The 26,553-nt window shown below is 37.5% G+C and overlaps 5 protein-coding genes across 6 annotated transcripts; 2 read left to right on the top strand and 3 right to left on the bottom strand.

The window, feature by feature from the left end:
• Nucleotides 1-3,764: 3,764 nt before the first annotated feature.
• Nucleotides 3,765-4,324, bottom strand: LOC106337797 (putative F-box/kelch-repeat protein At3g17540). The gene is made up of 2 exons (XM_013776916.1): nt 3,948-4,324; nt 3,765-3,903 (listed from the first exon to the last, which is right to left on the bottom strand). Exons 1-2 carry the CDS (start codon nt 4,322-4,324, stop codon nt 3,765-3,767), a joined length of 516 nt encoding a protein of 171 aa, XP_013632370.1.
• Nucleotides 4,325-4,609: 285 nt separating this feature from the next.
• LOC106336638 (mitochondrial carrier protein MTM1) lies at nt 4,610-6,921 on the top strand. Of its 2 annotated transcripts, none has more exons than XM_013775529.1 (9): nt 4,610-4,755; nt 4,836-4,913; nt 4,981-5,103; nt 5,302-5,377; nt 5,456-5,626; nt 5,792-5,977; nt 6,067-6,216; nt 6,330-6,388; nt 6,469-6,919. In XM_013775529.1, exons 3-9 carry the CDS (start codon nt 5,078-5,080, stop codon nt 6,596-6,598), a joined length of 798 nt encoding a protein of 265 aa, XP_013630983.1. In that variant the 5' UTR covers nt 4,610-4,755; nt 4,836-4,913; nt 4,981-5,077; the 3' UTR covers nt 6,599-6,919. The 2 variants fall into 2 exon arrangements, with proteins under 2 accessions (XP_013630983.1, XP_013630982.1); XM_013775528.1 differs by having other exon boundaries at nt 4,612-4,755; nt 5,318-5,377; nt 6,469-6,921.
• A 261-nt stretch (nt 6,922-7,182) lies between these two features.
• Nucleotides 7,183-7,806, bottom strand: LOC106336639 (arabinogalactan peptide 16). The gene is made up of 2 exons (XM_013775530.1): nt 7,578-7,806; nt 7,183-7,492 (listed from the first exon to the last, which is right to left on the bottom strand). The coding sequence occupies exons 1-2, from the start codon at nt 7,690-7,692 to the stop codon at nt 7,386-7,388; spliced, it is 222 nt and encodes a 73-aa protein (XP_013630984.1). The 5' UTR covers nt 7,693-7,806; the 3' UTR covers nt 7,183-7,385.
• Nucleotides 7,807-10,765: 2,959 nt separating this feature from the next.
• On the bottom strand, nt 10,766-15,672 carry LOC106341980 (protein SUPPRESSOR OF PHYA-105 1). The gene is made up of 8 exons (XM_013780747.1): nt 15,461-15,672; nt 13,973-15,314; nt 13,559-13,716; nt 12,487-13,297; nt 12,153-12,299; nt 11,693-12,010; nt 11,544-11,603; nt 10,766-11,436 (listed from the first exon to the last, which is right to left on the bottom strand). Exons 2-8 carry the CDS (start codon nt 15,281-15,283, stop codon nt 11,245-11,247), a joined length of 2,997 nt encoding a protein of 998 aa, XP_013636201.1. The 5' UTR covers nt 15,284-15,314; nt 15,461-15,672; the 3' UTR covers nt 10,766-11,244.
• An 8,450-nt stretch (nt 15,673-24,122) lies between these two features.
• On the top strand, nt 24,123-24,895 carry LOC106337796 (glutathione S-transferase T3-like). The gene is made up of 2 exons (XM_013776915.1): nt 24,123-24,136; nt 24,196-24,895. Exons 1-2 carry the CDS (start codon nt 24,123-24,125, stop codon nt 24,893-24,895), a joined length of 714 nt encoding a protein of 237 aa, XP_013632369.1.
• The last annotated feature ends 1,658 nt before the right edge of the window (nt 24,896-26,553 follow it).

Raw genomic sequence — 26,553 nt, 5'->3', positions numbered from 1 at the left:
TCCCATGAATCTCACCAAGTGGGGTTTGTGTGACATGTCACATTTTTTTTTTTCTTATACATGAAAAACATCAAATCAAACTCTTCAACTAAGTCCTAGCAATAAATAATAAAAGTGAAACAAAATTACTATAAAATCCTACATATCTAAGACCAAATCAACTAAAAATCTAATTTAAACATTCTATCAAAAGATAAATATTGATTATTTTGTATAGCTATATACTCCAATGTAACTTTTGGCTTTAAGTGTCAGAGCAACAATGCCCATTAATGTGAAGAACCAACTTATTGAATCATATCCCTTACACTACAAATTGTCTTCACTTTAACACCATTATCAATTTCAAAGACAACCACTTACTACACGTTTTACTTCTTGGATTCAAAATTCACGTCTATGCAAATGGTTAATTTGATTGGACATAAACAGCAAAATTAAACTATACAGTTTGGTATACATCAATCTTTTAAGGAGAGGAAGTGAGTAGATAAAATCAATGAAACAGTGTTAAGAAGAGAGAGACAATGTATTGGGACGTGAAATTAGAAGGAACGACCACAGAGTCTTCTGTTTTGGAAATGGAAATTTAAAGGAAAGAGTCTTCCAATGAAGATGAAGACTTCTCATGATCTTGTCGTTGACCTTAGTCCCCCACTATGATTTATTTAGTTATTTTTTTCCAATGTATCAAACTTTAGATTACGACGTTTCCTAATATCATTTCAGAAACATCTTGTAAATTTGCCATTAATTTATTCACATGGTTTAAACCTGCCACTCTCTTCCTACTTTTGGAAATGTTTTATATTAGATTGTAGACTTTTCTTGCATTTCTACTAACTATGTTTTTTCAACATCATTTTTCTCCAATTGTGACGAGAGTGTAATCAAAATAGACATGCCAAAAAGAAAAGAAATCTTATTTGAGAAACTCAAAATAGTAGAAAGGGGTCTGCGAACTGTGATGTTTTAGAAATAAAAAAAGGACCATTCACCAAAAACAGCAATGACAACAACAGCATTGATCCGTTCGAGGTTTAATTTGACCAATTGAATAGATTTGTCTCTTTCGTGTGTTTTAAAAACTGGACCAGACCATTTTCACTTCCCGAAGTGCGACTAGACTACGGAGAGACCTTCTTTCTCGCAAAGAAGCAACGCTCCACTCATCTTTTTTTTCCATCTTGATTTTATTAAATGGGTCAAGCCCAAAGGACAAAACTCAAACACAATACAAAAAACATAAAGCCCAACTCAGAGGGCAACCTTAACAAGCTAAAGTGGGCCGCAGCCCAAAACCTCAAACAGATCAGCGCCAAAACGCAGCACGCGTGTTTCGTGGTCAGGACACGTGTTAAGATCCTCACCAGCGAGGAACACGTGTCACAAGGCCGCTTCATCTTATCGAAACCTTCACTCGAGGACACGTGTCGCAAGATCAGATCGCCTCCGCTCTTCCCCGACATGCAAGACGCTGCCGACACCCTTAGTCGGTTTTTTTGGCCCCCTTTTTTTTTTTTTTCCATCTTGATTTTATTAAATGGGCCAGGCCCAAAGGACAAAACCCAAACACAATACAAAATGACATAAAGCCCAACACAGAGGGCAACCTTAACAAGCTAAAGTGGGCCGCAGCCCAAAACCTCAAACAAATCAGCGCCAAAACGCAGCACGCGTGTTTCGTGGTCAGGACACGTGTTAAGATCCTCACCAGCGAGGAACACGTGTCACAAGGCCGCTTCATCTTATCGAAACCTTCACTCGAGGACACGTGTCGCAAGATCAGATCGCCTCCGCTCTTCCCCGACATGCAAGACGCTGCCGACACCCTAAACGGCATCCACCGGAAAACACACCGGAAAAACAAGATACCGAGATCAAACATCACGCATCAAATGGTAAAAAAGATCTTCCACCATAGTCGGAAAGAGACGCGACCCAACACCGTCCTCGAACCCTTCAAACCCACCACCGATCCACACTTTGAAGAATCAAATCAATCATCTACGATCGATCCAAGAACAGCCAACGTGGAGTCTCAGATCGAGAGTCGATTGAGCGAAGAGAGCGCAAAAGCGAGGATCACAGACCAAGAAGCCGGAGAAAAACGGTGCTGTCAGAGCCACCGCTTCCCGGAACCGAAAGCCGACGAATCTAGTGCTGGCGGAGCCACCGATTCCCGGAATCCGAAGCTAGCGAGGACGGTGTAGAGAAATCACCGCCTCCCAGAATCAAACCGATCGAAACGGAGTTAGAATAACTCCGGCTGAGGTTCATCTCATCCTTCCTCTGTGTCGGATCGAAGAGAGATGACAGAGCTGAAGGAGAGAGGACCGTGTTCAACGCTCCACTCATCTATAAGGAGGAATTCTATATAATTATCTTTATATTCTGACAATTTATTCTGAAATTTTAACTTAATGCGTATGGTAGGAGATGCTCTGTTAATAGTTTTTCAAATGACAGGCAAACAAAAAAATGTTTTAAAACAATATCAACCAATCGTTTTTCCGCAGTAAATTCAAAAGACTTTAATTTGTAATACAGTATATATCTCACCTAGATGAGCAATAAATAAAGTGGGTCTAAGCCCATGGAGAGAACCACGTTGGAAAAGGTAATGTCTTTATCAGACAGAGGTTGGCCCAAATCAAATTGAGAGGTGAGACAAGTTGCCTACAAAATCTCTGTACCAATGAGATTAAATTGGGTCCCATAAAATCTTCTTTTAAGTAAAATACCTTCTCAAAACGCTTTACACTTAGATCTCACACGGTTTAACGTCGGTTCTGTTGTAAATACAAAGCTGGTAAACTAAGTAAGATGCTAGTGAAATATCAGCTGTTATATCAAAGATTCAAAAGCTTGTCATCATGTTGTCAATTTAGGTAACAATGCAAAAAACAAAGAATAAAGGCACAAAGTGTTTTGTTTTCCCACAACTTGTCACTTAAACAATATTACACTTGAATGTGAAAGAAACTTACGTAAATTCAAATTTTATAACATAACGACTGTAATTTGTAGAGATTGATTTAGCATTTTTTTTAACTTACATCTTTCGACTCATGATTATAAGTTTTGAACGGTTTGGACAAGATTTTTCTTCCTCAGCCAACAACATAAAACATTATGATTATAACCCACGTCAAGAGGTGTAGGTTATGGCTTGAGCTACTTTAGTTTTGTTTCTCTTTTTTTTTCAATTCAAAACAAGTTAAATGCATATTGAATGTGGACCGTTATGCGGTTTTAGGTACATTTATATCGGATCTGGCAGGAAGTTAACTCTTTTTTCCATGTTGCACCTACTCGAATCCGGGTCCAACATGACACTCATTTCTGCAGCTGTTTGAGCCAATAGAGGTTAGACTTCGATGCATCAACATCACTAATTCAGTGATGGATGATTTGTCTTTATAATATGCCAAAACCCTTAGTTTGTTTTCTCTAATAATAATAAACAATAATAGTGTTAGGTATCATAGCTAATATACCTAGTTGGTGAAATGCTCATAGTGATATTGGGCCAATATAAAGATACCACTTATTACTATTGGTTTCGCCAGCTTGGTTCGTGTTTTAATTGTCTTCACAAAACATTATAGCCCCTATTCTTGTTGATGAATAGACCGTTTTCATGGAAAAACGAGAATATTTTGTTTAAACTTTAAATCAAACACAAAAGCAAAACAAGAAAATCATAATCAAGCGTCGCCTAAACCGAAACAAACCACAAGAAAGAGTAATTCATTTAAGGGCTATAACACAGCCTCTGTTTCTTTTGCCTCTTCATAGGTGTACTTTTCTTCATAACTGATGATACGTGGCCAATCGAAAGTAGATATCTTATTAGCTTCATAAACTTGTTTCTCCATATACTCGTCAGAAATGTAGATTCTGGTCAAAAATTTACGACGCAAGTGTGCTGCACAAGACAGTACCGCCACACATGTAACAAGGCGATTTTTTCATCTCTAACGACCGAAAGAAACGCTTTATCCCAAGGATGAAGATTCTGAAACGGAAGAGGGAGACGCACGAGCGTCTCGGTAGTGAAATCGAACTTTGTGATCAAGAAAGCATCATTTACTTTATCTCGAGGAGCAACAAAGTAAGCGTCTCCTTTCAAACACACGCCGTTGCGATTCACGGAGTAGCCAAGAAGAGGAAAGGAGGCATCAAGAACCCTCCACGAATCAGAGGTAAACTCATAGATCTCACCCAACACTTTCTTGTCGTTTTGACTATAATAACGCCTCAAGATTTTGTAGCTACGATGACCACTAGAAGAAGTGGTGTATCCTAAAGCATAAGGCATTGGCGAAAGAGGGGTTAGGCCCATAAGAGGCCCATAGTGTGAACGAAGCTAAGTCAAAAACGGCAAGCAGTGCGGTCAAATGGTTTGAAAACGTCGGCATCTTGGCGTGTCTTCTGCTTGATTTTTTTTTTTAGCATCAGTGGGCAACAACGTCGCAACGAATCATTTTCTTTCCTTTTTTTTTTGAGATTCCCCATGCAAAATTGGAAAGCCCTAGAAGATCACCAATCAATCTGATCAACGACGACGTGTGTATTGCTCGAGGATTTGAAATTGAATTGATTCCAATGATGGTGGAAGAAGAAGCGAAATTGGAATCAAAATCGAAACCGATGGTGAATGAGAATTTGAGATTCGGAGAAAGAGCTTTATCCGCCGGCGGCGCCGCTTTTATATCGGCGGTTATAGTCAACCCTCTCGATGTCGTCAAGGTTCCAACTTTCCACACTTTTAGTCTGTTATTGAGACAATCTGATCGAGCTTTGTTTTTGTTTTGGTTTGTAATAAGCAGACAAGGTTACAAGCACAAGCTGCAGGTGTTCCGTACCAAGGCTCATGTCGTCTTGGTTGTTTCGAATCGAACTCCACGGTATGTTCGATAAGCAGCTTTGAAATGGATTCTTGATTGATTACATCTTCTTCTGTTTATTGCACAGGTGGCACATGATTTGAGACCTAGTAGTTCTCCAGGGGTGTGTCGTATTACTGGCTCTGCAACTGTATGTTCAGATCATCAGTACAAGGGAACACTTGATGTGTTCATTAAAATCATCCGACAGGTTAGAGCTTTTGTCTTATCTTTTGTCTGGTTTAAGATGCCAATAAAGAGTAACAGTGATGTGTGGATTCTTTATTCTCTGATTGTCATGTGAATGATACTACATCTTGTGCTAGCTTCTGGTATAGTGTGACATAATCTAGTACTATACAGTCTTGTTGTGGTGGTTCACTATTTACTCATTGGTAGAGTTTCACAGGAACGACTTTATGCAGGAAGGGTTTTCTAGGCTTTGGAGAGGTACTAACGCTAGTTTAGCCTTGGCCGTTCCAACCGTGAGTCCTCTTTTTGACAATTAAAAGAATCTTTCTTCTTATGCAACCTATTGATCATGGTGAATGTGTGTTGATTAGGTTGGGATCTACATGCCTTGTTATGATTATTTCCGCAATATAATGGAGGATTTCACGGCGGAGAAGTCTCCATCTTTGACGCCTTATGTCCCACTTGTTGCCGGGACTATAGCACGCTCCTTGGCTTGTATCTCTATCTATCCTGTTGAGTTGGCAAGGACGCGTATGCAGGTAATCCTAATGGCTTGCCTTTATTTCATCAGTTTTTAGACTATTAATGAGCAGAGAAGTTAGCAACTCCATAATAGTAGTCTAGTAGACATAGTCAGCTGAAGTTATATCCTTGTAAGTGAGAGTAGACAAAGAGAACCAATGTATACTTTTGGGTTTTTTTAGGCATTTAAGGGAACGCAAAGAGGTGTGAAACTTCCTGGCGTTTGGAAGACGTTAGTTGACGCTGTGAATCCAGTCAAAGGTTCTTCGAGTAATGGACAAAATTACAGGATGTTGTGGACTGGTCTTGGTGCTCAACTTGCTAGGGACGTTCCGTTCTCTGCAATCTGCTGGTCGATACTTGAGCCCGTGAGTAAAATTCTGTCTCTGTTAAAAAAAAAAGTATTCAGAATCTTCCATTGTGTGTTCCTCACGACTGTTTCTTGACGACTAATTAGACACGGAGAAGCATTCTCTCTTTGATGGGTGAAGAACCAAGGGCGGGGAGTATAATAGGAGCAAACTTCACTGCTGGTTTTGTTGCTGGTGCGGTTGCTGCTGCTGCCACTTGCCCACTTGATGTTGCAAAGACTCGGCGTCAAATAGAGGTTAAAAAACACATAACTAATTTCATCTTCAGTAACTCCACTGAGGTTGTATTTGGATTCTTTAACCAAACTAACATTGAAACGGTTTTGTTTTTTTGTTTTTTTTTTTGCAGAAGAATAGAGATAGAGCTATGAAAATGACGACAAGACAAACCTTGGCTGAGATTTGGAGGTATGAATTAGCAAAAGGAAACAGTTTCCTTGTTGACATTAGTAGAAAGTTAAGATCTGTATGTTGGTGTTATTGTATAGGGATGGAGGAATGAGAGGGATGTTTAGTGGAGCAGGGGCTAGAGTTGGACGGGCTGGACCATCTGTAGCCATTGTGGTTTCCTTTTACGAAGTGGTCAAGTACGGGCTGCACCACTTTCACCAACAGTAGTAACACGTTTTGTAGTTACTACAAAGATTACATTTGGATGCAGAAGCTAGAGAAGTCCTTGGCATCTACACTCAATAAGAACTTGCACGGCAAAAATAAAAGAAAATTCTTTTGAAAATTTTAAGATTTATTTATTTAATTTTACGACACGAGATTCTTGTCGGGAAGAATACAATAACTCCATGGTCAAGGAGGGGTATGCAACATGTGACATGTCATAAATAATCGACTAGTGAGACTATATATTATTTCCTATCATTTGACATTTTATAATGAGAGTAAAACTATACGCCATTGATCAAGTAGAGGTGTGCTAATAATATCTTAGTTTTGTTAATTTATTCAAAGTTAATAATTGTCAAAAAAATTGCATAATTCATTTTTTTTTTCTGAAAGAAGAAAACCAGACCTTTTGATGTATAGTGGGATAGAGAGAGTAAACTTTATTCCCAATGGCAATTAGAAATGTGCTAATCTCTTACTTTTGTTACATTTTTTTTTTCTTTTGTTCAAAGTTAAAAAAAATTGTCAAAGTTTCTGGTAATTTCATTTGAACCTTAATAAACAACAGCACCACGCTGACATATATGAATAAGAATAAATTAAATATAAAAGATTATAAACAAACAAACAATATGATTGATGGAAAACAATAGAGAGAGAGGTTCAATCCCCAGGAATCATCATCATAATAATCAAGACAGAAGAAGCGCAAATCATGAGAGACTCTTCTTAGAGACTGTTTGTTATCCACAAAAATAGCTCAAAATGAAACTAAAAAAAAAAATCAGAAGAAGCTGAGGGAAGAAGATGCATCGAGAGGATGGATTAGGTAAGTGAGCACGAGCGCCACCACCATTAGCAAATACGCTATCCCTTGATCTATCGATGTCCCTGTTTATCAAAAACCAAATTCAAATTAGAGATCGAGATCGGTTTATTGATTCAGATCTGGAAGGGGAAATGCGATGATAGTTACCATCACTGGTGGGAGCAGGAGCGGGAGCTAGGGTTTGAGCGCCGGCGAGAGACGAGAAGACGGCGAATACGAATGTGAATAACGCGAATCCGGCTACGGAGTTTCTCGACGCCATTGAATAAGATCGTGAGCTCTGCAGGTGAAATGAAAAATCCGGCGAGAGAGAGAGTTATCTGCAGAGACGGAGATGAAATGAGAAGGATGATGATGTATGGAGACAAGTTGTGTAGGTGTGTGTTTATATAGTAGGTGAACCCGGTTCGTGATTTCCGGTTAGAACCGGTATTTCGCCCGGTCAAATCTATTTACCAGTCAACTAAGCATGATTTTTCCGAGATTGTTCCTTTTTTTTCATAGTTTCCTTCCTTGTCAAAATTGACATTTGATTATTCAATCAAATGACATTTGATATGTTTCTAGAATTATTTATTTGTTCACTGGTGAAAATTTCGTGAGAGCAAAATGGTTTTTTTAAACAGAAATTAAAAATAAATAAAGCTTAATATTTTTTTTAAAAAAAAATTGTAACGAAAGTAGACAAAAACAAAAATTATTTAATTGAATTTGGCGGCTAGTTTAGTAACGTTACAGCGACGAAGGGGCCATGTGATGTGATTATATCTTTTTTCTGTAATTTTTTGTTTGTTAGTTATTTTGTTTAAATAATAATAAAAGTATCTCTTTTTGTTAGTGTAGTGGTGGGGTTGAATGACAGATTGGCAGCCAAACTGGACCTATTATACGTCATTACTCCACCAGTGTCTCCAATTTCTTTGTTTCTTTGCTTTTTAACCGATGATGATTCGATTCTCTTTCTATGCAATGTTGTTTTTCCTTTTTCTTGATTAATTTAACGGCTAGTAGGTGGTGATCAGCTTTGATTAACGCTTCATTCATCAATGTTTAATTGTTTAGGTAGATTGCTCATAAGGTAGTTTCAGTTTACATAAACATAAAAATTAGTTAAGCTCGGTTTACTTGGCATTGATATAATTGTTTGGATCATTTTAGTGAGCTTCTTTTATCAGCTTACAATGTCACTCTATGCCACATAATTTATAATTATTTTGACGAGTATATGATTATACTTGGCTTATTTTAATTTGGAGTACGTCGGCTGTTGAATGTAAGACATGAATAATCTGCTGTACAATTATAATTATTGTTTAATGATTGGTGTAATCTTTATTAGGTGACTATTTGACAAACTCGTTAGAGGTATTAGCCGTTGGATCATTAACATCAATCATTTTATATGTTTCAGATATAAACGCATGATTATCGGAGGGTTCTTAAGGTAGGGTTTTTAGCGGAATATAAGAACCCGTCTATTAACTTTTAACTAAAAAAACTAAGAGTCGGCTCTTAAGTAAGAGTTTTAAGAACCAGTTCTTAACTTTTTTAGTTAAAAGTTAAAAAACGGGTTCTTATATTCCGCTAAGAACTCCACCCTAAGAACCTTCCAATAATCATGCTCTAATAGTCTTTTAAATATTAGGCGAACATGCATGTTGCAGTTGGAAATAATGTTGGGTTATTACCTTTTCAAAAACTTAGAAAATTCGAATTTGAAAATCGTGAAACGTTCTGAAGTTGTATTTTTCAAGGGTAACTAAAAACATACAAAAAGCTTCATACAACATGTGATACAGTATACAGAAGGAAAGATACACACAACATGTGAGGTGAATAGTTGAATGACCCATGCCTCTCTGACTTATTCAATCATGATACTCTACTAGATTTTCTAATTGGTACTTGAAGGGTGTGGAGAAAAACACATTTTCGTATTAATTTTATAGACTAATACTCGTTATTCTAAAAATAAAATATTAAAAAACAGAGAGCTTAATTAGTGAATGTAATTAGTGGGCAACTTTAACTTGGCATAGTTGCATAGTATTTTCTTCTTTTTCTACCGTCTATAGATTTATATATGACGAGTAAACATTATATCTCGTAAGCTCTTTCATAATAATATGTGGCCTATAAACCAGTGTTTTACATACCAACATTTGGGTAATGAACGTAGATGCATAAGATGTGAAGTTGTGAAAGAGACAATAAATCATTTCAAGACAATAAATCATGGTATATTTATTTTCTTATTAGAGAAAGAAATTAACGATTAGCACAAAGAGCTTGAAATAGAGGGACAATGAAAAGGATGCAGTAACGGACTTGTCAAGCAGCCATGTGCCCTGTTAACCCAGCCTGCCTCTTATGGTTCCAATTCTATTACCAATGTTTGGTCACGTATTTTGCAAGATAATGTATATAGATACATCAGAACAAAGGTGAAAGATACAACTGCTAGTGTCATGATGAACAAGTGTCCAAAAATGATATTATGCCAATTCACTGTCGATTTTATGCTGATTTGTTTTCTACTGAATCCGCAAAAGCATCTTCTTCATTTTTTGTTCGTCCGGACTTGTTGCAGGTACATTCAAAAGATTCTTACCTGGCCAATGTGAAACATGACTTGCAAGAGATGGATAGAACCAAATGGTAGTAAGATTTTGCTTCAAGGAAAGATAATGTTTTGATTATTATTTTGAACACTGTTTTTAAAGCCAACAAAAGGGTGAGATTTTCTAATTTTTTTTATCTAAATTGCAAAATTTATGATCTATACGATATATTTTAATATTTTGTTTTGAATGAATTGTAACAATCATTGGAACAATGACGAAGGCCAATCCAAACCCATGTGCGCATCATCAACGCCATACTCTAGTACGCTTGTTTTTTCTAGGGACTTGATCACACTAGCAAACATCGTATGCACATGGAGATGAAGTCATAAATCAATGCGTTTCTCTCAACTTTCTCTATATTTAGAAACACTTTACAATAGTTGCAGAAGTTAAGACAATGTCCTTACCGTTTATATCATCACTATTTGGAAATAATGAATTGATTTCTCACCATTTCGTGGTCTCAGAAAATAATATTAAACAACTTTTTCTTGTGAGTGCGATTCTACTTCACCCATAAAGACAGAAGACTTACGTTTGGTAAGTGGAACAAGACTTTGTAAATGGACTTTCCAGATTGTATTACGAGTTTATATACTTTTTTGTTATACCTGTGTAAACTCGTATATACACCATTGTAGTTTAGTAGGAGGTTCTGATTGTCACTTTTTCGATATTTTTTTCTTGATATCAAAACGACATAACACGAAACGAAACTCACTTGATTTGTTTTTATAATCCAACAGAGAAATAATAATCAGAGACCTCTTTTCTCGCTTTATTATCTCTAACACAGTAGATAAGATATCCAACAACAATAACATAATGAAGCTATGGGAACACACTTGTACAGATTATATACCTCTAATCATTACACATTGATGCCGAACTTGTTTGTTCAAGACCAAATCTGAGTCACTTTCCGAAGAATCTGAGAACTTTCATCTCATATACAGTTACTAACGAAGAAGAATCAAATATTATCACAGACGCAGAGAGCCTTTTTTTTTTTTGCTTCAAACTTCTCCGAGATTTGGTTGCCAACCATAGCCTGTCACGGTCATATAGGATTCAACGTTTCCAGGACAAAAAAGTAGGTTCAAGTCAAACTGTTTGTCTTGGATACAGACTTGAGAGATTAGGGTTTTGAGATTTGTTTTCCAAAAGAACTCACTCGCCCACAAATGTCAAACCAGTTTTAGTAGCTTCATGTTTCCAGTAGAATTCGCAGCTACAAGCATATTCGATTTCTTTCTCCAACAGACGCTCGACACAAACTGTCCATTGTCATCAAAGTATTCGTTTCCAGAAACGGGATCCACTGATCCAAACTTGTATGAAGTCATTGGCATTGGTAAGGATCTATAGTAACTATATACCTGAAAAGGAAACAACATCCAAGTAGAAAACGTTTTTTTTTTATAAGTTGAGAGGCAAACCATTAAGTATCCCAAAGGCTGTGTGTTAAGCTAATGTAATAAAATACCTCATTGGTCTCTGAACCACAGGCTATGTATCCATCCAAGACCGATAATCCGACAAAGTTCTGTATTCCGGTAAAAGATTTTAGACATCAGAACTAACTTAATAAAGGAGAAAGTTAAGGTAAGATAGAATAAAGTTTTTAGGAGTAACCTTTTGATTTGTATGTCCTTTATACGTCATTGAACAAGCACCAGGAGACAAACCAGAGGAATTTGTCTTGTTGAGATTCCAAAGCTTGAGAGAGTTATCAGTGGAAGCAGTGACGATGGTCTCTGAATCCATGAATTTAACGTAGCTAACAGCTTTCTCGTGGCCAGCCAATGTGCACCAAGGAGTTTTGACGTAACGAAGATCATAGCAATAGACCTTGTAATCAGCTGACCCAAATGCCAATAAATGATTGGAATATGAAGAGAATTGCACGCAACACACATTTGCTGGACTCCAGATTGTTCCTAATGACCGTTTCTGCATAGCCACCAGAAAAGAATATAAGTTTACTTTTTGGATAGTCATAAAGTTCCATTACTTTCTGGAGCTATATATAATAATTTGGACATAAAAATAAAAATTCTAGCAGTATTATGAGATCTAAGGGAAAGAACCGTGCCTCATTGACGCTCCAAAGCTTTACTGAACAGTCATCACTTCCACTGACAAATTTCGTCGGGTCAGATGGAGAAAAATCAACTGACCAGGCTCTCTTCTGGTGTTCTGTGTATTGGGAAAATCCTTGTCCAGTCCCAGCATCCCATATCTGCATTCACCACACAGTAAGAAAATGTCAGCTAAAAACCAGGACCGATGCATTTTCACGGTCACTCATACAGCTCTTTTACCTAATATTATCACATGATTAACATTTATAAAGAGTACATGAGCTTTAGTCCTATAGATCCTACCGCGTAACATAGACAGGAGAAACCATAAATTTCCATACGCACCTGGACTACACCGTCATAGTCAGTCGAGGCCAAGTAGTTTTTGATGTAACTATTCCAGCAAACGCAGCTTAATTTCGATTTGTTGACCATCTCTACTAGTGGATAATGAACACCGACAGATTCATTCATAAATGCGTTGAAGTCAAAAATCTTGATTTTCTTTGATATCCCAGCAGCTGCTATGTGTTCCTCATCAGGGTCAAAACTCAATGAGCAGACCACACTGGCGGAGTTTAAAAGGTCTCCACTTCTGATTGTTCCACAGGTTTCGAACTTGCTATACCGAGCAAATTTGCACAACCCCTCGAAAAACACTTCAAGTTGATCTGACGATTTTCCTTTGGTTCTCGCATCCTGATCCTTATTTTGGTTTTCAGACCACTTGTCCTTTAGAAGGCTTTTGTCAGAACGGGCACTAGCCGTAGAATCCGATAACTTCATTTGTGATCTCATGATGAAATATGCATCTTCAAGTTGACGGATATTACTCATCAGCCTGTCTGTATTAGCAGTTGGTACAAACAAGGCGCCAGAAGTAGTTGTACTGCCCTCGCCTATGGGAGATGACTGCACTTTTCTTTCAGTAGCTTCGTGAGATCTCACCAGAGATGCTCTTGAAGAATATCTTCGCTCGGCCTCCTTGATATCATCCTCCAAGGTTTGGATGTCTTGCAAAAGCTTAGATGCATTTTTCTTCTTCTGTTTTTCAAGTGAAGACAAAAAATGAAGTAACAGCTCAGATATCTCCTCATCAGCAGCGGTCGATTTAACTGAATCCTCCACACATATCAACTCAGACTTCAGTATTTCTCTGTCAAAGAAAAAGAAGAGACTGAGAACATATAAAGAAACAACAAGATAATTACAGTGATATCACACTGGATATTCACAACAATGAGGGAAAACAAGTTGAAGGCATCCAGTAAAGAAATCTTATAGACGACTCAAGACTCTTTGACAACTGAATAAATCTGATATATTTAAGGTAGTAATATATATAAAAGAAAACTCAAGTACAGGGCCCACGCATTCTCCTTTGTACGACTTCTACCATAAGTTTCTGTCTATATACCTAGCTGTTGGTCGGGAGGAGGGCTCAGGATGTAGAAGCCAAAGACAAAATCCAGCTTCCTTTGGGTATCTTGAGAGAAATGCTGGTGGGAGAATCCGATGACGTAAATCCGCCATCATTGCAGCATGCATCTCACTGGACTCACAATGGCATAGCAACTGAAACAACCATGGTCAAGCTAGAGCTTTCAGTAAGCATCTTCACATCAAAGGGTCAAACAAGCAAACCTAAAAACTGACAAGTTACACAGCAAATACTAAGCAATTTCACGATTACGAGAAGACTGAAAAATGAAATGGAAATTACCCATAGCCTAAACCACTAGCACACAGACAGAAAATGAAAGAAAGTAAAACACATAAGCACTAAAAGTCATATCACAACTATTATAAAACCGGTGATATATATATTTACCTCAAATAGAAGAACACCAAGGGAATATATATTTGACTTCTCTCCGATATCTTCTCCATTTATTTCCTCTGGACAAGTATACCATTGCTCTTCTAGCCAAGTGGACATAGACTGTTTTCTCGTCACTGAAGGCACGCCTAAATTTTTCATATAGCTTTGCTGTTGAAGTTCACAACTGTCTGGATTACGCACATCAACCACGTTTAAATCAATCAAGGGGCTTTTCCTTTTCAAAGGTCTCCCACTTGAAGTGGCCTGAAGTTGATTCCCTGGAGCGTTCAAATCCATTCTTCTTTTCTTCAAATCCCTACCCACAAGAGATGATTCCTGAACCACGTGCCTCTTCCTATTCAAATCTTCGTCACCATCCGATTCTATACTGCTCTTTCCGAAAGTACCATTATATCTAAGTTTCTTCGACGGGACCAAAGCGAAAAGAGATGGTCTCAGTTCCAGCAAAAACAATCCTTGCGAATGTGCTGAGCCAATCAGCTCCACCAGCTGCCTAAATAGAGAAAGGCTGTGTCGTTTCTCTCGTTTACCATAACTCGATCTAATAAACTCCCTCAAACTGATTCCACAAGAAGAAGAGTTAGTATGGTTCCCTTCACCATGCGATACAACCCCATTACCTTTGGGGATTGGTTTTACAGCCAACGGATCATGAGCAATAGGCGACTCAGGAGGAGGAGCTTCCTGGTTTTTACCAACAACACCTTTCCCCTTCATAGCTCTTTTAAGTATCAGCTGAGAAAAACTCGAAGAACCCAACGGAGTTTTCAACTGGACACCGTCGCTGATCCACGCAGGCCCCACGCTGTTCTCTCCACCAGCTGCTCTCAGACGCTCGGAGAAAGCTTCCAGATTCTGATCGCTCCTCTTGTTCACAAAAGGCTTCATCAAGTTTTGCCTCTCCGAAGGAGCTCCCGCGAGCTGCTGCCTAATCCTCGACAGCATCTGATCCATATCACGTGGCTGAGAATCAACATCTCCTCCTCCTCCTCCTCCATCTCCAGCTCCTCCTCTAAACGCAGAAGATCCAAGACGATACAAATGCTCGAACTTGCCAGCCCTAGAACTCTCCATATGATTATTATTATTATTATTATTACTCCCTTGAACAGCTCTATTATAAGTCAGCTCTTCAACAGAGATCTTAGCTTCCTCCGGAGCCTTGTCGATATCAACAACGTTGTGAGCTGAGCTTCCAGGCTCCGATTCATTCACCGTAGGAACATCATCCACTCGTCCTTTCAACTGCACGTTGTTACTCCCCACCGTTTCTTCACCGACTCGTTCCATAGCATTCATCGCATCGTCATCAACAAGACAGCCTCATAACCTAATCATAACAATCGCATCAGAATCAATTGCATGTTCAAATTCAAACGTATCATAACCAAAATCTCCAGCAGCTACACACGAAGATTGTGTGAGAATTCGAATCCACACGAAAACGATAAATACACGAAAATCAAAGTCGGTTACCGGATACGTAGAGATCATCACAGTCAGATCATTGAGCGAATCGGCGAGAATCCACAACGACGAAGGAAGGTGTGAGGGCTATAAACTTCGAGAAGCAAAATAATATCTAATCTCGAATACACAATGAATCCTCTCTTTCTCTGCACACTAGAATCATTCCTTCTTCATCTTCTTCGTTTCCTTATATTTTTTAAATTATTAATTTAGGCTTGAAGCCACATATTTTAATGATATGCTTTTCCTTTATTCTGGTGGAGGATTTTCCCCACATTATTTTATTTAATTTTAATATTACTTTACGAGAAAAAAGAGAAAGATTTTTTTCGTCTGGCTGCCCAATTATTTAAACAAGTGATTAAAGAGACTAACAACACACGGGATTACGTGTGATTAGTGACATAAGCTAAAGAGACGGTGCTGGTTTTTGGTGTTATTTACGGGAAATGCCACTCTTGGGTTTCCTCTTTCGGAAGCATTAGGGCTGGTCGTAGGGGTAGAGTGGTAAATAATGAGAAAAGGTGAGGGTATTAAGAATGTTTTGCGTGGAGGCAGGATATTTGTTTCAAGAGGAGGAGATTAAAACACGTCAACGTCGCTTAATCTATTCTCCATTTCGAGAGAGGGGTCTCACGTGAAAGGTGTGGAGATTAACAGGCCACGATATACCACTGACGAATAAATTTAAATAAATACTCCAAGGCTAATATAGTTTTATGGGCTGGGCAGTTTAGACAATGAATAGGTCGATTCTCGTTGTTATAAGCAAGGCCATTCTCATGGCCCATTATATTTAGGAAAACATAACAATGTACATATATTTGTCTATCTACAATCTAAATTTTAATGGGAAAACGGTCATTTGAATCCTCAACTTTTTAGTTTAGTTGTAAAAAAGCATGAACTTTTTTTAGACTATTTAAAGCACTAATTTATCTTGAATAACTAATTTAAACTTTAATTTAATTTGACTAAACCAAATTTATCTTGTGTGACGGATTGATTTAACAGAGTTAACTATTGTTTCCAATTTCCGTTAAATTCCTGAAACTACGTCGTTTTAGAATTTTTTTTTTTTAAAATTGTATTTTAAAATAATTGAATCCATGACCAAAGCTACATTCATTGTAAACTCGAACCACTACACCACTTACAATTTTGTTAGCTTCAATAAATACCAACAAATATTATTCTTCTTGTCCTAATCAACTTCTCCCAATCTAAATCCCTCAATCGGTTATTGTAAGGAGAAAATGTTGAAGAGTGTAAATCCTATTTTTGTGATGATACATTTGAAAAACGGTCAACGACTGGACAAAGACGTGTTCTTTGAAGAATGGCCGGAGATTCCATGGATTTTGATGTGGATTTTCGTCTGTAATTTTCTGAGATTTTCCAGAGCGAGGAAGAAGAGAGAGAATAAAGAAGTGTTTGCCGGAGAAGGAGAAGAAGATGAAGAAGTCGGGACAAAAAAAGTTTATCGTTGGAAGAAAAGTTTTAACTGTTACACCAAGAAGAACATCGTTTAGCAAAAAAAAAAAATTTAACTGATTAAATTGTGAGCTTCCATGGAAAAGGAGGAGGAGAAAACTAAACAGATTCGGACAAGAAGAATAATATCTATTGGTATTTATTCAAGCTAATAAAATTGTAAGTGGTCTAGTGGTTCGAGTTTACAAAGAGTGTAGCTTTGGTCATGAATTCAATTCCTTTCAAATATAATTTAAAAAAAAAACAACGTAGTTTTGAGAGATTTAACGGAAATTGAAAACGGTGTTTAACTCTGTTAAATCAATCCGTTACACGAAGTAAATTTGGTTTAGTCAAATTAAGTTGAGGTTTAAATTGGTGCTTTAAATGGTCTAAGCAAAAATTCATGCTTTTTTCCAATTAAATTAAAAAGTTGAGGATTTAAATGAACATTTCCCCCAAATTTTAGTCTAGCAAAAAAGAAGAGAGAAGGTGAAGAGAACGATGATCTCTACGAAAGTTTTACTTGCAAAGAACAAAAATATCTTCGAAAACTTTTGGTTGTAATTGACTTAAAGTTCTCTCAGTCGACCATTATGGAATGCTTACTTGGTTTAAGTAAACTTAATTTTCACCACATACGTTTGGTTTACACATTCGCTTTTTTTCGGTTTATTTGGATTACGGTTAGATTTTTGGATTCTAGGAAGTATAAATAACTGGTAATAAAGTAACATTCCGGTTTTGAATCTGTTGAGACTGAACCTTGATTAAATACTCCAAGAGAAGAAGAATAAAGAAGAGTAGCTTAGAAGAAGTTACAAAGGAATGGAAGAAGAAGAAAAAGAAGCTTGGAGCGCAAGCAACAGAGGAAGAAGAAGAAGTAAATCCAACGACAACAACAAGAAGTCAAGGAAGAGACTTGGTTCTTGTTAAGTCTAGTTAGTTTAGTTAAGCCATCAAATGTGTGAAGTGTTGGTTTAATGTCTAGCAAGTCTAGAGTTGTTGTTTGAGTTGGTAAGAGTTGCTAAGCATAAATATCGCGGATCCCAAAGGAGATTTCTTAAAAAAGTAATGTTGAAGGTTCCACAAAACCACTAAAATCGGTTTCAAAGTCGCGAAAGAAGGATCAACTTTGGTCTGTTTCTTGTACTGTTTGCGGGCCCCACTGACACGTGGCGGTCTGCGATTGGTTTTTTTTTTTTTTTAATCAGAGAAAAAAAAATTAACGATAATCATGGCCTTAGTAGAGTTAAGGTTAAGTTGTAGTAGTTGAAGTGCAAGTGTAGTAGTTAGTAAGAGAGTATACTAAGTACGTATGTGTGTGCTGTTGTAAAAGATATCCAAAAACAAAACAGATTCGAAGCAAACGCCTTTGGGACAGGTTACGTTACTGAACAGAATCTAGTTTGGTATTGCGATTGTTCACTCTCAGTCCATGAATAAGATTCTGCTTATGTAATGACATTCTCTCCAAGATAAAACATTTGAAGCGGAATTGGGTACAAGCTGACCATTGTATTTGAATAAATAATCCAATACACAAAAGCAAAACAAGCGAAATCATAATCAAGCGTCGCCTAAACCGAAACAAACCAGAAGAAAAAAACAAAAAGAAAGAGTAATTCATTTTAAGGGCTATAACACAACCTCTGTTTCTTTTGCCTCTTCTTAGGTGTACTTTTCTGAACGTGAACCAAGCTAAGGGATGATACGTGGCCAGTCGAAAATAGATATCGTAGCTCCACAAACTTGTTTATCCATATACTCGTCAGCAATGTAGATTCTGGTCTCAAATTTATGACGCAATTCTGCTACACAAGACAGTGCTGCCACTTTATTCTATTCGTCGAACAAGAAGCTTTCGAAATACATGTTAGATCCAGGACCACGTCGCTCCTCCACGACAGGTCTTTGGCTTCATCATCATCAATCTTATCGATCACCCATATCCTCATCGCCCCTTCCATCTCATAAATGTGTAACAAGGAGATTTTTTCATCTCTAACGACTTAAAGAAACGCTTTATCCCGAGGATAAAGAATCTGAAATGGAAGAGGGAGAGGCAGACACAGACAAAGAACCACTCTTTTGAACTCTGTTTACCTCTTTTTGAATATGTTTTTAGTATCTTTGTCATCGATCTCACGGCTTCGCTTGAGGATGTTCTTGTCCTCTTCGGTGACGCTCAGCATGGAAATATCATTCTGGTAGATACTGAGGATTTCAGAGATCAATGTTTTACTGGATTCAACTGAAGAAGTGTCTTTGAGATTGCTCATCAAACGTTTCGCTAGCTCTCTCCCTTGTTCTAGTTCTTTGATCACGAGTTTCTCTTCCATCACCATCTCTGCTTTCACTAACAATTTTTTTTTTTTGAATTCTCTGTATTTCTTTTTGAGTGAGTTTGATGATACGTGGTTTCGTGTGTATTTATATAAATGAATGATGATAAGAATCTATTCTGATGTGGTTTATGTCCTTGTGCTTGCCCAATAAGTTTTATTTTCTTTTTATTATTTTATTGTCTTTTTGTTTTTTAGCTTAGTCAAGAAGAAGATGTGTGGAAAAGACAAGGATCTTGTAGAGAAATTGACAAAAGAAAAAGTAAGTACTATTATTCTCAAAATGCTAAAAGAAAAAGGAATCCATGAGCTTGTGGTTACTAAAGTTACTAAACTTTTATATTTTTTAAGATTTATAATCTTAACAATATAGTAATCACAAGATATAAGTTTTAGATTTATAATCTTTTTAGAGTATCAACTATTGTTCATACGAGTTAAATATCTATGATAATTTATAAAGCGTCAACTATCTCTCCTTAATCACAATAGAACCCATGTTTGATGAAGTCTCACTCAATCAGTTTATCTAATTTTATTATATTTCAATTATTTTGTTTTTATTTGGTGGCTATAAAATTTCAGCCGTGTAAACCAAAAAACAATCATCTTCAAAGAGTCATCATAGTCCTACCGCGTTATCGATCCGGTTCGATTTATTAATCTTGGTTTCTAGTGACGTAAGGACTGGTGATGTCATGCCAATTTGATCACTTCTTTTTTTTTTCATCTGGTACATTAAGATTAGATCAAACATTCGGTTACATGCATACAATAAAAACATTGTCTGAAGCCAAGAGTTGGCGAAGTAATATATACCTCTTAGAGCCAATAGATGAACAAAACACAAACCCCCAAAGCTAACAACAACGAAGAAAAAAAAAGATGTTGAGAGGCAGGATAATAGAACAGAACAACATGGGAGGAGGCTTTAACCTTGTACCCAAAGACGAGGTTACCTAGCGAGAACTCATCAACAATAACCTCAAGATAAGAAGAGCAGCGAGATAACCTCGAAGCACACGAACATCACCAAAACATAAACTGGATCGAGAGAGGTTTGAATCCTTAACCGTCGCTGTAAACACCCTTCAATCCCAACTAAAACTTGCCATTGGACCTTGAGTAGGTTCTCTACGCGCTTCATACGCACCAGCACCCCACGGCGAAGCCAATAAAAACTTTCCGAACACACGTCTTATTCACACAACCAATTTGATCACTTCAGTGTCATAGTTTTACATTCTAGTTATTCTATTAATTAAAATATATTAGACATTGTATGTATGATGTTAATTATGTAACTACTTATGCTTCTTTTTAGCGAAAAGCTAAATATGTTTTTATAAGGTGGGTCAAAGATCAAGACTATAGTACCCTAAAAGTAAATTCAAGAATCTATGGATCAAATCTAACCATGCAGGTGTGGATTAGAGAATCTATACTAATGCGCCTCTCCCTTTCACACGATTAACAGCGACGCATTGCTTTTTGTTCTTGTTGATCAATTCACCATGTGTTAAAAAAGTCACCAATCTCTACAATTTGAATGCATATAATTGAACAAAAGGATACAAAACAAATTTAATACTATATACTTTATTGATTATGGCTTTATGCATTTGGCATGTTCATCGTACAGTATAATATGTGTATACGATGAATAGTAGATACTATTGATAATATAACCACATTACTGTATATTCTAAGGTTCTCGGTTATCAACCTTGTAGCTTTCTAAGTCAAAAATAAACTAATGATTTTGTTGGAAGTTAGTGATTAGAGGCTGCTGGTAGATAGAGGTCACTAAATAAGATTACAATTATATTTCAAATGGTTTTTGCTTTGGTCTTTGAAACAAAATAGACAAAGCCATTACTCTCTTTCGCATAAGATCAACAATGCGAAAGAGCACCAAAGGGTTGTTGTAGAAGAACCGTAAACAAAACACTTTTCAGATAATGTATTTCAAATCAGTATAACATTGGGCAAAGATAACCAAACACCTTGAGTGGTTTTGGTTTTGGCTTTGGAGAGAGCGGTGTTGGAGAGCGCGGCTAAACAAATTTTTTTTTTTTTCAGATAATTATTTGACGAATTTCAAATCGTAAAAAAAATGGGCAAAAAAAAATAAATACCTTATTTTAGTTTTCTTTGCCTTGGCCTAATGATATCAAATAATGATCTGAAATGATTTTTTTTGCTTTTCTGTTTTGTTTAGCCTTAGCCGCCACAGTTTCCTCTGGCGAAACCTTGCGAGTTACCTCTAGCGAAATCTTTGGAGTAACCTCTAGCAAAACCTTTGGAGTAACCCTTTGAGAAACCCTTGGAGGGTTTTGAGAGGCCGAGATCCGCTAAAAATAAACTAAAATTTGTGATAGGTCCGACCAATTACTGTGTGTATCTAGATAAAAATGAGCCAGAATTTTATTTATTTAGATTTATAATACTGGGTCTGTTGCTATGGGCTTTATATTAAAACTTAACATGTGAGTTGAACATTTTCAGGATCTTGATTCTCTCTAAACATTTTTTTTCTTGCTAGGTTGACCTTCTGGTTACCAAACATCATATCTCTAAGGGAGATTGTTTCACAAGCGTTTGGTAAGGCTCGCATCAGAGAGACCTCTGAATCAAAATGGAAGTGAGAATGGTGATTCAGAGAAGAAAGGTCGTCTCCAAAACCTTTGAATCAGGAGCACAACTTAAAAACGCTGTAGCAAAAAAAAAAGGTTCAGTTTGGTCATAGCCGTTAGAGAGTTGAAAAAATACGCTGACTAATCCAATAGCATAACCTTCTATGTTGCAGATTGGTAATTGGTCTAGATGCCTCACTGAAATGTATGAACAGCGAAGATGATGATGATAAATGCTGAAAGTGAAGCCTTTGTATTGTTAAATGAGCTTAGCGATCTTCTTATGCTCCCAAAAGATATGCTAATGGGAAGTTCCATTGCTGAAGAGGTTTGTCTGATATGTGGTTAACTTTGAAGAACCAAGCTTTATATAATAAGATGTTTTTTCTTTTTTGTTGGCGGAGGATTTTCCTAACATTATTTTATTTTATTTTTTATAATACCCTTTATGAGAGAAAAGAGAAAGATTTTTTCTCCGTCCCAATTATTTCACTCCGTGCTTCTCTAAACAAAGTGATTAAAGAGACTAATACCACACTGGATTACGTGTGATTAGTGACATTAGAGCATGATTAATAGAGAGTTCTTAGGATGAAGTTCTTAGCGGAATATAAGAACCCGTCTCTTAACTTTTAACTAAAAAAACTAAGAACCAGCTTTTAAATATCTTATTTAAGAGTCGGTTCTTAGTTTTTTTAGTTAAAGAGACGGGTTCTTATATTTCGCTAAGAACCTACCCTAAGAACTCCACATTAATCATGTTCTAAAATAAAGAGACGGTGCTGGTTTTTGATGTTATTTAAGGTACTTGCCACTCTGGGCTTTCCTCTTTAGGAAGCATTAGGGCTGGCCGTAGGGGTAGATTGGTAAATAATGTGATAAGGGTATTAGAGCACCATTAACGCCATCTCTTAGCGGTGTGTCTTAGGGTAATTAATGATAAAAAAAAAAGGAAAAACGCATTAAACCGAAAGCACGTCTCCTAATTTGGAGCTGGAAGGGACGGTTCCAAAGTGTGACGTGGCACAACGCTATTGGCTAGAGGAAAGCTGGAGGAGAATTATTTTCTTTCTTTCTCTCCGTTCTCTTTTCGTTTCGTTTCCTCTGGCGATAAAAACGGTGATTTCTCCATGTGGCTTTGGTCGACGTCTCTATGGGTGTCTCTGGTCGACGATGGAAAACGGCGAGCTCTCAATCGGTGGCTATCCTCGGTGAAGGAAACGGCGATTTCTCTCCCGTGGTGGCTATCTCAGACGAGGGAGAGTCGGCGATTGTTTCTCAAGGGAATCGAAAGGTAAAGCGTGTCTTTGATTCTCTCCTCTATGCATGCCTTTGATTGATTCAACTATGCATGTCTTTGATTGAGCCGGTTCTTGTTCGTGAACTGTTAAAAATTGAAAAACTAAATTTTTTTTTTGGTTTCTGTCTTTGTGTGAGCATGATCGTGGATCGTATCAAGGTACAACAAAGGCCTACGACTGTTCAGACAGGTAAAACTTTTATCTTTACTCTGATCCTGTTGATTAAAGCGTTGTCTGTATTCGTTGGTTGTTTGCGGTTGATTATGTTGTTATTGATTCTTGTTTGTATTCGTTGGTGGTATTGAATCGTCGGTAATATGGATGGTGTAGTGTGATGATCGCGTTATGTTAAGCTAATACTTTGTCAACAATGGTTTGATAGATATGGATTGTTTGAATAAAACCTTTCTCTTTCCTATGTTTGAATAAAAACTCTGTTTGCGTTAGGTAATGGTTCTGTTAAGATAATAAATAGAAGTTATGGTTTGATAGATATGGATGGTTTGATGATAATAAATTGTGTTAGGTTATGGTTGTGTTTAATGTTTTAGATATATGTCCACTCAGATAGAAAGCAAATGTTGGTTTGTGATCAATGCATTGCTACCTTCTTCGGTGTATAAAAAAAGATAGAAAGCAAATGTTGGTTTGTGATCAATGCATTGCTACCTTCTTCAGTGTATAAAAATATGTTTCCTTCTCATCTGTCCTCTATCCGTGTTCTTCTCTTCTCACTTCTTCATCATTGTGCTTTTCTTTTCTCTCTTATTTGAGCATCCTGTCGAGATGGATTCTAATCCATTTATGCAGAGTTCAAACTTTGTTGAGCTACTTAGCCAACAAAGTATTTCATTTGCTAACCATGAAGATAGTACACTATCTTCATCTCGAGTTCCTCCTCTACGCACTGATGATGTCGGGAACGATGTTGGCGAACGTCGGGAACGAAGAAAATGGACGCCGACTGATGATGTTGTATTGATCAGCTCGTGGCTTAACACAAGTAAGGATCCAGTGGTTGGTAACGAGCAAAAATCAGGCGCCTTCTGGAAGAGAGTCGCAGCTTACTTTGGGGCAAGTCCGAAGCTTGCTGGCTGCGAGCAGAGAGAGCCTAGCCACTGTAAGCAAAGGTGGCACAAGATTAACAACTTGGTGAGCAAGTTCTGTGGGTGTTATGAAGCCGCAACGAGAGAGAAGGCTAGCGGATGCAATGAGAATGATGTCCTGAAGCGAGCCCATGAAATTTTCTACAATAACCACAAGAAGAAATTCACCCTTGAGCATGCCTGGAAGGAGTTAAGGAACGATCAGAAGTGGTGTGACCTTGCCACTGCCAAAACTGATGGAAGCTCTAAGAAGAGGAAGTGTGATGATGGTGCAGATTCATCAAGCTCGCAAGCTACTGGATCCAAGCGTCCAGCGGGTGTGAAGGCTGCAAAGGCCGGTGGTAAGAAGACTATGGCAGAGGAGACTGTGCATGCAGAGTTTCAGAGAATGTGTAACATTAAACAGCAAGACTTGGCAGTGAAAGAGAAAGACTTGGTAGTGAAAGAGAAAGACTTGGTAGTGAAAGAGAAGGTCTCGAAGATGAGTCTACTTGACTCTCTTATTGCCAAAAAAGAACCTCTAGGCGACTATGAAGAAGCCCTCAAGAAGAAGCTCATCAGTGACTTGATATATAACTAGAAGTCTAGCATTTTTACTCTGTTGCTTAATGTGTTAGTCTCTGTTCTTGTCTTTGGTAACTCTCTGTTTCTTGTTTCTTGTCTCGGTTGGTCTTGTAACTCTATGTCTTTAAACCCTTAATGTTAGAGTTTGCTTTGTGTTTCCTGTCTTTGAATAATGTTCTTACGATTTCTATTTTACACTTACCTTTCAGGAACGATCAGAAGGAGCAAACAGAGTTGTCGTCTTGTGTCACGGAGTGAAAGAGTTGTGGAGCAAACATAGTTGTCGTCTTGTGTCACGGGGTCTCGTTCATGCATGAGTCTTGTTTATTTTTTTCACGCTGCTTCTGTAATCATGTTGTAGTATTGTTGTACAGCAGGTGTCACGGGAAGAAGTTTGTGTCACTGGATTTTTTTTAATGGTTTGACGTTTGTGTTTGTGTTTCTATATAAAGTCTCCTTCTGTGTTTGTGTTTCTATATAGAGTCTCCTTATGTGTTTGTGTTTACTCATTCTCTCTTACTCAGAACGATCATTTCTCTATCGCAATCTCTCTCTTTTTTTAAACACCAATTTGAGCGTTTGATCACAAACTCAATATCTCCTTTCTTTTCCTTTTTTAAACACCAATTTGAGCGTTTGATCACAAACTCAATCTCTCCTTTCTTTTCCTTTTTTTAAACACCAATTTGAGCGTTTGATCACAAACTCAATCCCTCATCCTCATAAAAACAAAGATCATTTGTTTTTTTTTAACTTCCCAAAAATGGCATCCTCTTCTCATAATACCTTTGATGGATCAAATGATGATAATTTTGATCAATATTCTGATCAACAATTTGATCAATATTTCGATCAAATTGTTGATCAAACGTTTGACAATTTATCAATTCATAATGGTATTCAAGAAGAAAAGAGGAAAAAAAGAAAAAAACGAGTTTATATCGAGCGAAATCGTGAAGAAGGCGACGTGCGTTTATGGAATGATTATTTTAGTGAAACTCCAACCTACCCTCACAATCTATTCCGACGACGATTTAGAATGAACAAGTCACTGTTCACGCGTATTGTTGATCGACTCTCCAATGAAGTTCAATTCTTTCGAGAAAAGAGAGATGCTCTTGGAAGACAAAGTCTTTCTCCACTTCAAAAGTGTACGGCAGCCATTCGTGCCTTAGCCTATGGCAATGCGGCTGATGCGGTCGACGAATACCTCCAACTTCCTCCGGCTCGGTGAAACAACAACTCGGTTATGTGTACAAAATTTTGTGGAAGGAATAATATATTTATTTGGCGATGAGTACCTAAGAAGACCAATACCAGCTGATCTTCAACGTCTACTTGATATTGGAGAGTATCGGGGATTTCCCGGAATGATAGGAAGCATCGACTGTATGCACTGAGAGTGGAAGAATTGTCTCACCGCTTGGAAAGGTCAATATTCACGTGGTTCGGGAAAACCCACAATCGTTTTAGAGGCGGTTGCTTCGTATGATCTATGGATATGGCATGCGTTTTTTGGACCTCCAGGTACCTTAAATGATATCAATGTTCTTGATCGCTAACCTGTTTTTGATGACATAATTAATGGTCAAGCTCCGCAAGTCACCTACACTGTAAATGGAAGAGAGTGTCATATGGCCTATTATCTCACCGATGGTATTTATCCGAGATGGG

Source organism: Brassica oleracea, chromosome C4 (genome assembly GCF_000695525.1).
Source record: "Brassica oleracea var. oleracea cultivar TO1000 chromosome C4, BOL, whole genome shotgun sequence".
In the NCBI taxonomy this organism is placed as follows: Eukaryota; Viridiplantae; Streptophyta; class Magnoliopsida; order Brassicales; family Brassicaceae; genus Brassica; species Brassica oleracea.
Note: the sequence above shows the minus strand (reverse complement) of the source record. Positions and strands in the feature narration are given on the sequence as shown.

Bases quoted from the DNA above. Each gene is read 5' to 3' on its own strand.
- LOC106336639 (XM_013775530.1), bottom strand. From the start codon at position 7,692: ATGGCGTCGAGAAACTCCGTAGCCGGATTCGCGTTATTCACATTCGTA. The intron at 7,493-7,577 runs GTAACTATCATC...TTTGATAAACAG, and splicing joins TCCTGCTCCCACCAGTGATG to GGACATCGATAGATCAAGGG.
- LOC106336638 (XM_013775528.1), top strand. From the start codon at position 4,612: ATGATGGTGGAAGAAGAAGCGAAATTGGAATCAAAATCGAAACCGATG. The intron at 5,378-5,455 runs GTGAGTCCTCTT...TGTGTTGATTAG, and splicing joins TAGCCTTGGCCGTTCCAACC to GTTGGGATCTACATGCCTTG. The intron at 5,978-6,066 runs GTGAGTAAAATT...ACGACTAATTAG, and splicing joins GCTGGTCGATACTTGAGCCC to ACACGGAGAAGCATTCTCTC.
- LOC106341980 (XM_013780747.1), bottom strand. From the start codon at position 15,283: ATGAATGCTATGGAACGAGTCGGTGAAGAAACGGTGGGGAGTAACAAC. The intron at 12,300-12,486 runs GTGCGTATGGAA...TGGTGAATGCAG, and splicing joins ACTATGACGGTGTAGTCCAG to ATATGGGATGCTGGGACTGG. The intron at 11,437-11,543 runs GTATTTTATTAC...TTTCCTTTTCAG, and splicing joins GTGGTTCAGAGACCAATGAG to GTATATAGTTACTATAGATC.
- LOC106337797 (XM_013776916.1), bottom strand. From the start codon at position 4,324: ATGCCTTATGCTTTAGGATACACCACTTCTTCTAGTGGTCATCGTAGC. The intron at 3,904-3,947 runs GTACTGTCTTGT...ATTTTTGACCAG, and splicing joins GCCTTGTTACATGTGTGGCG to AATCTACATTTCTGACGAGT.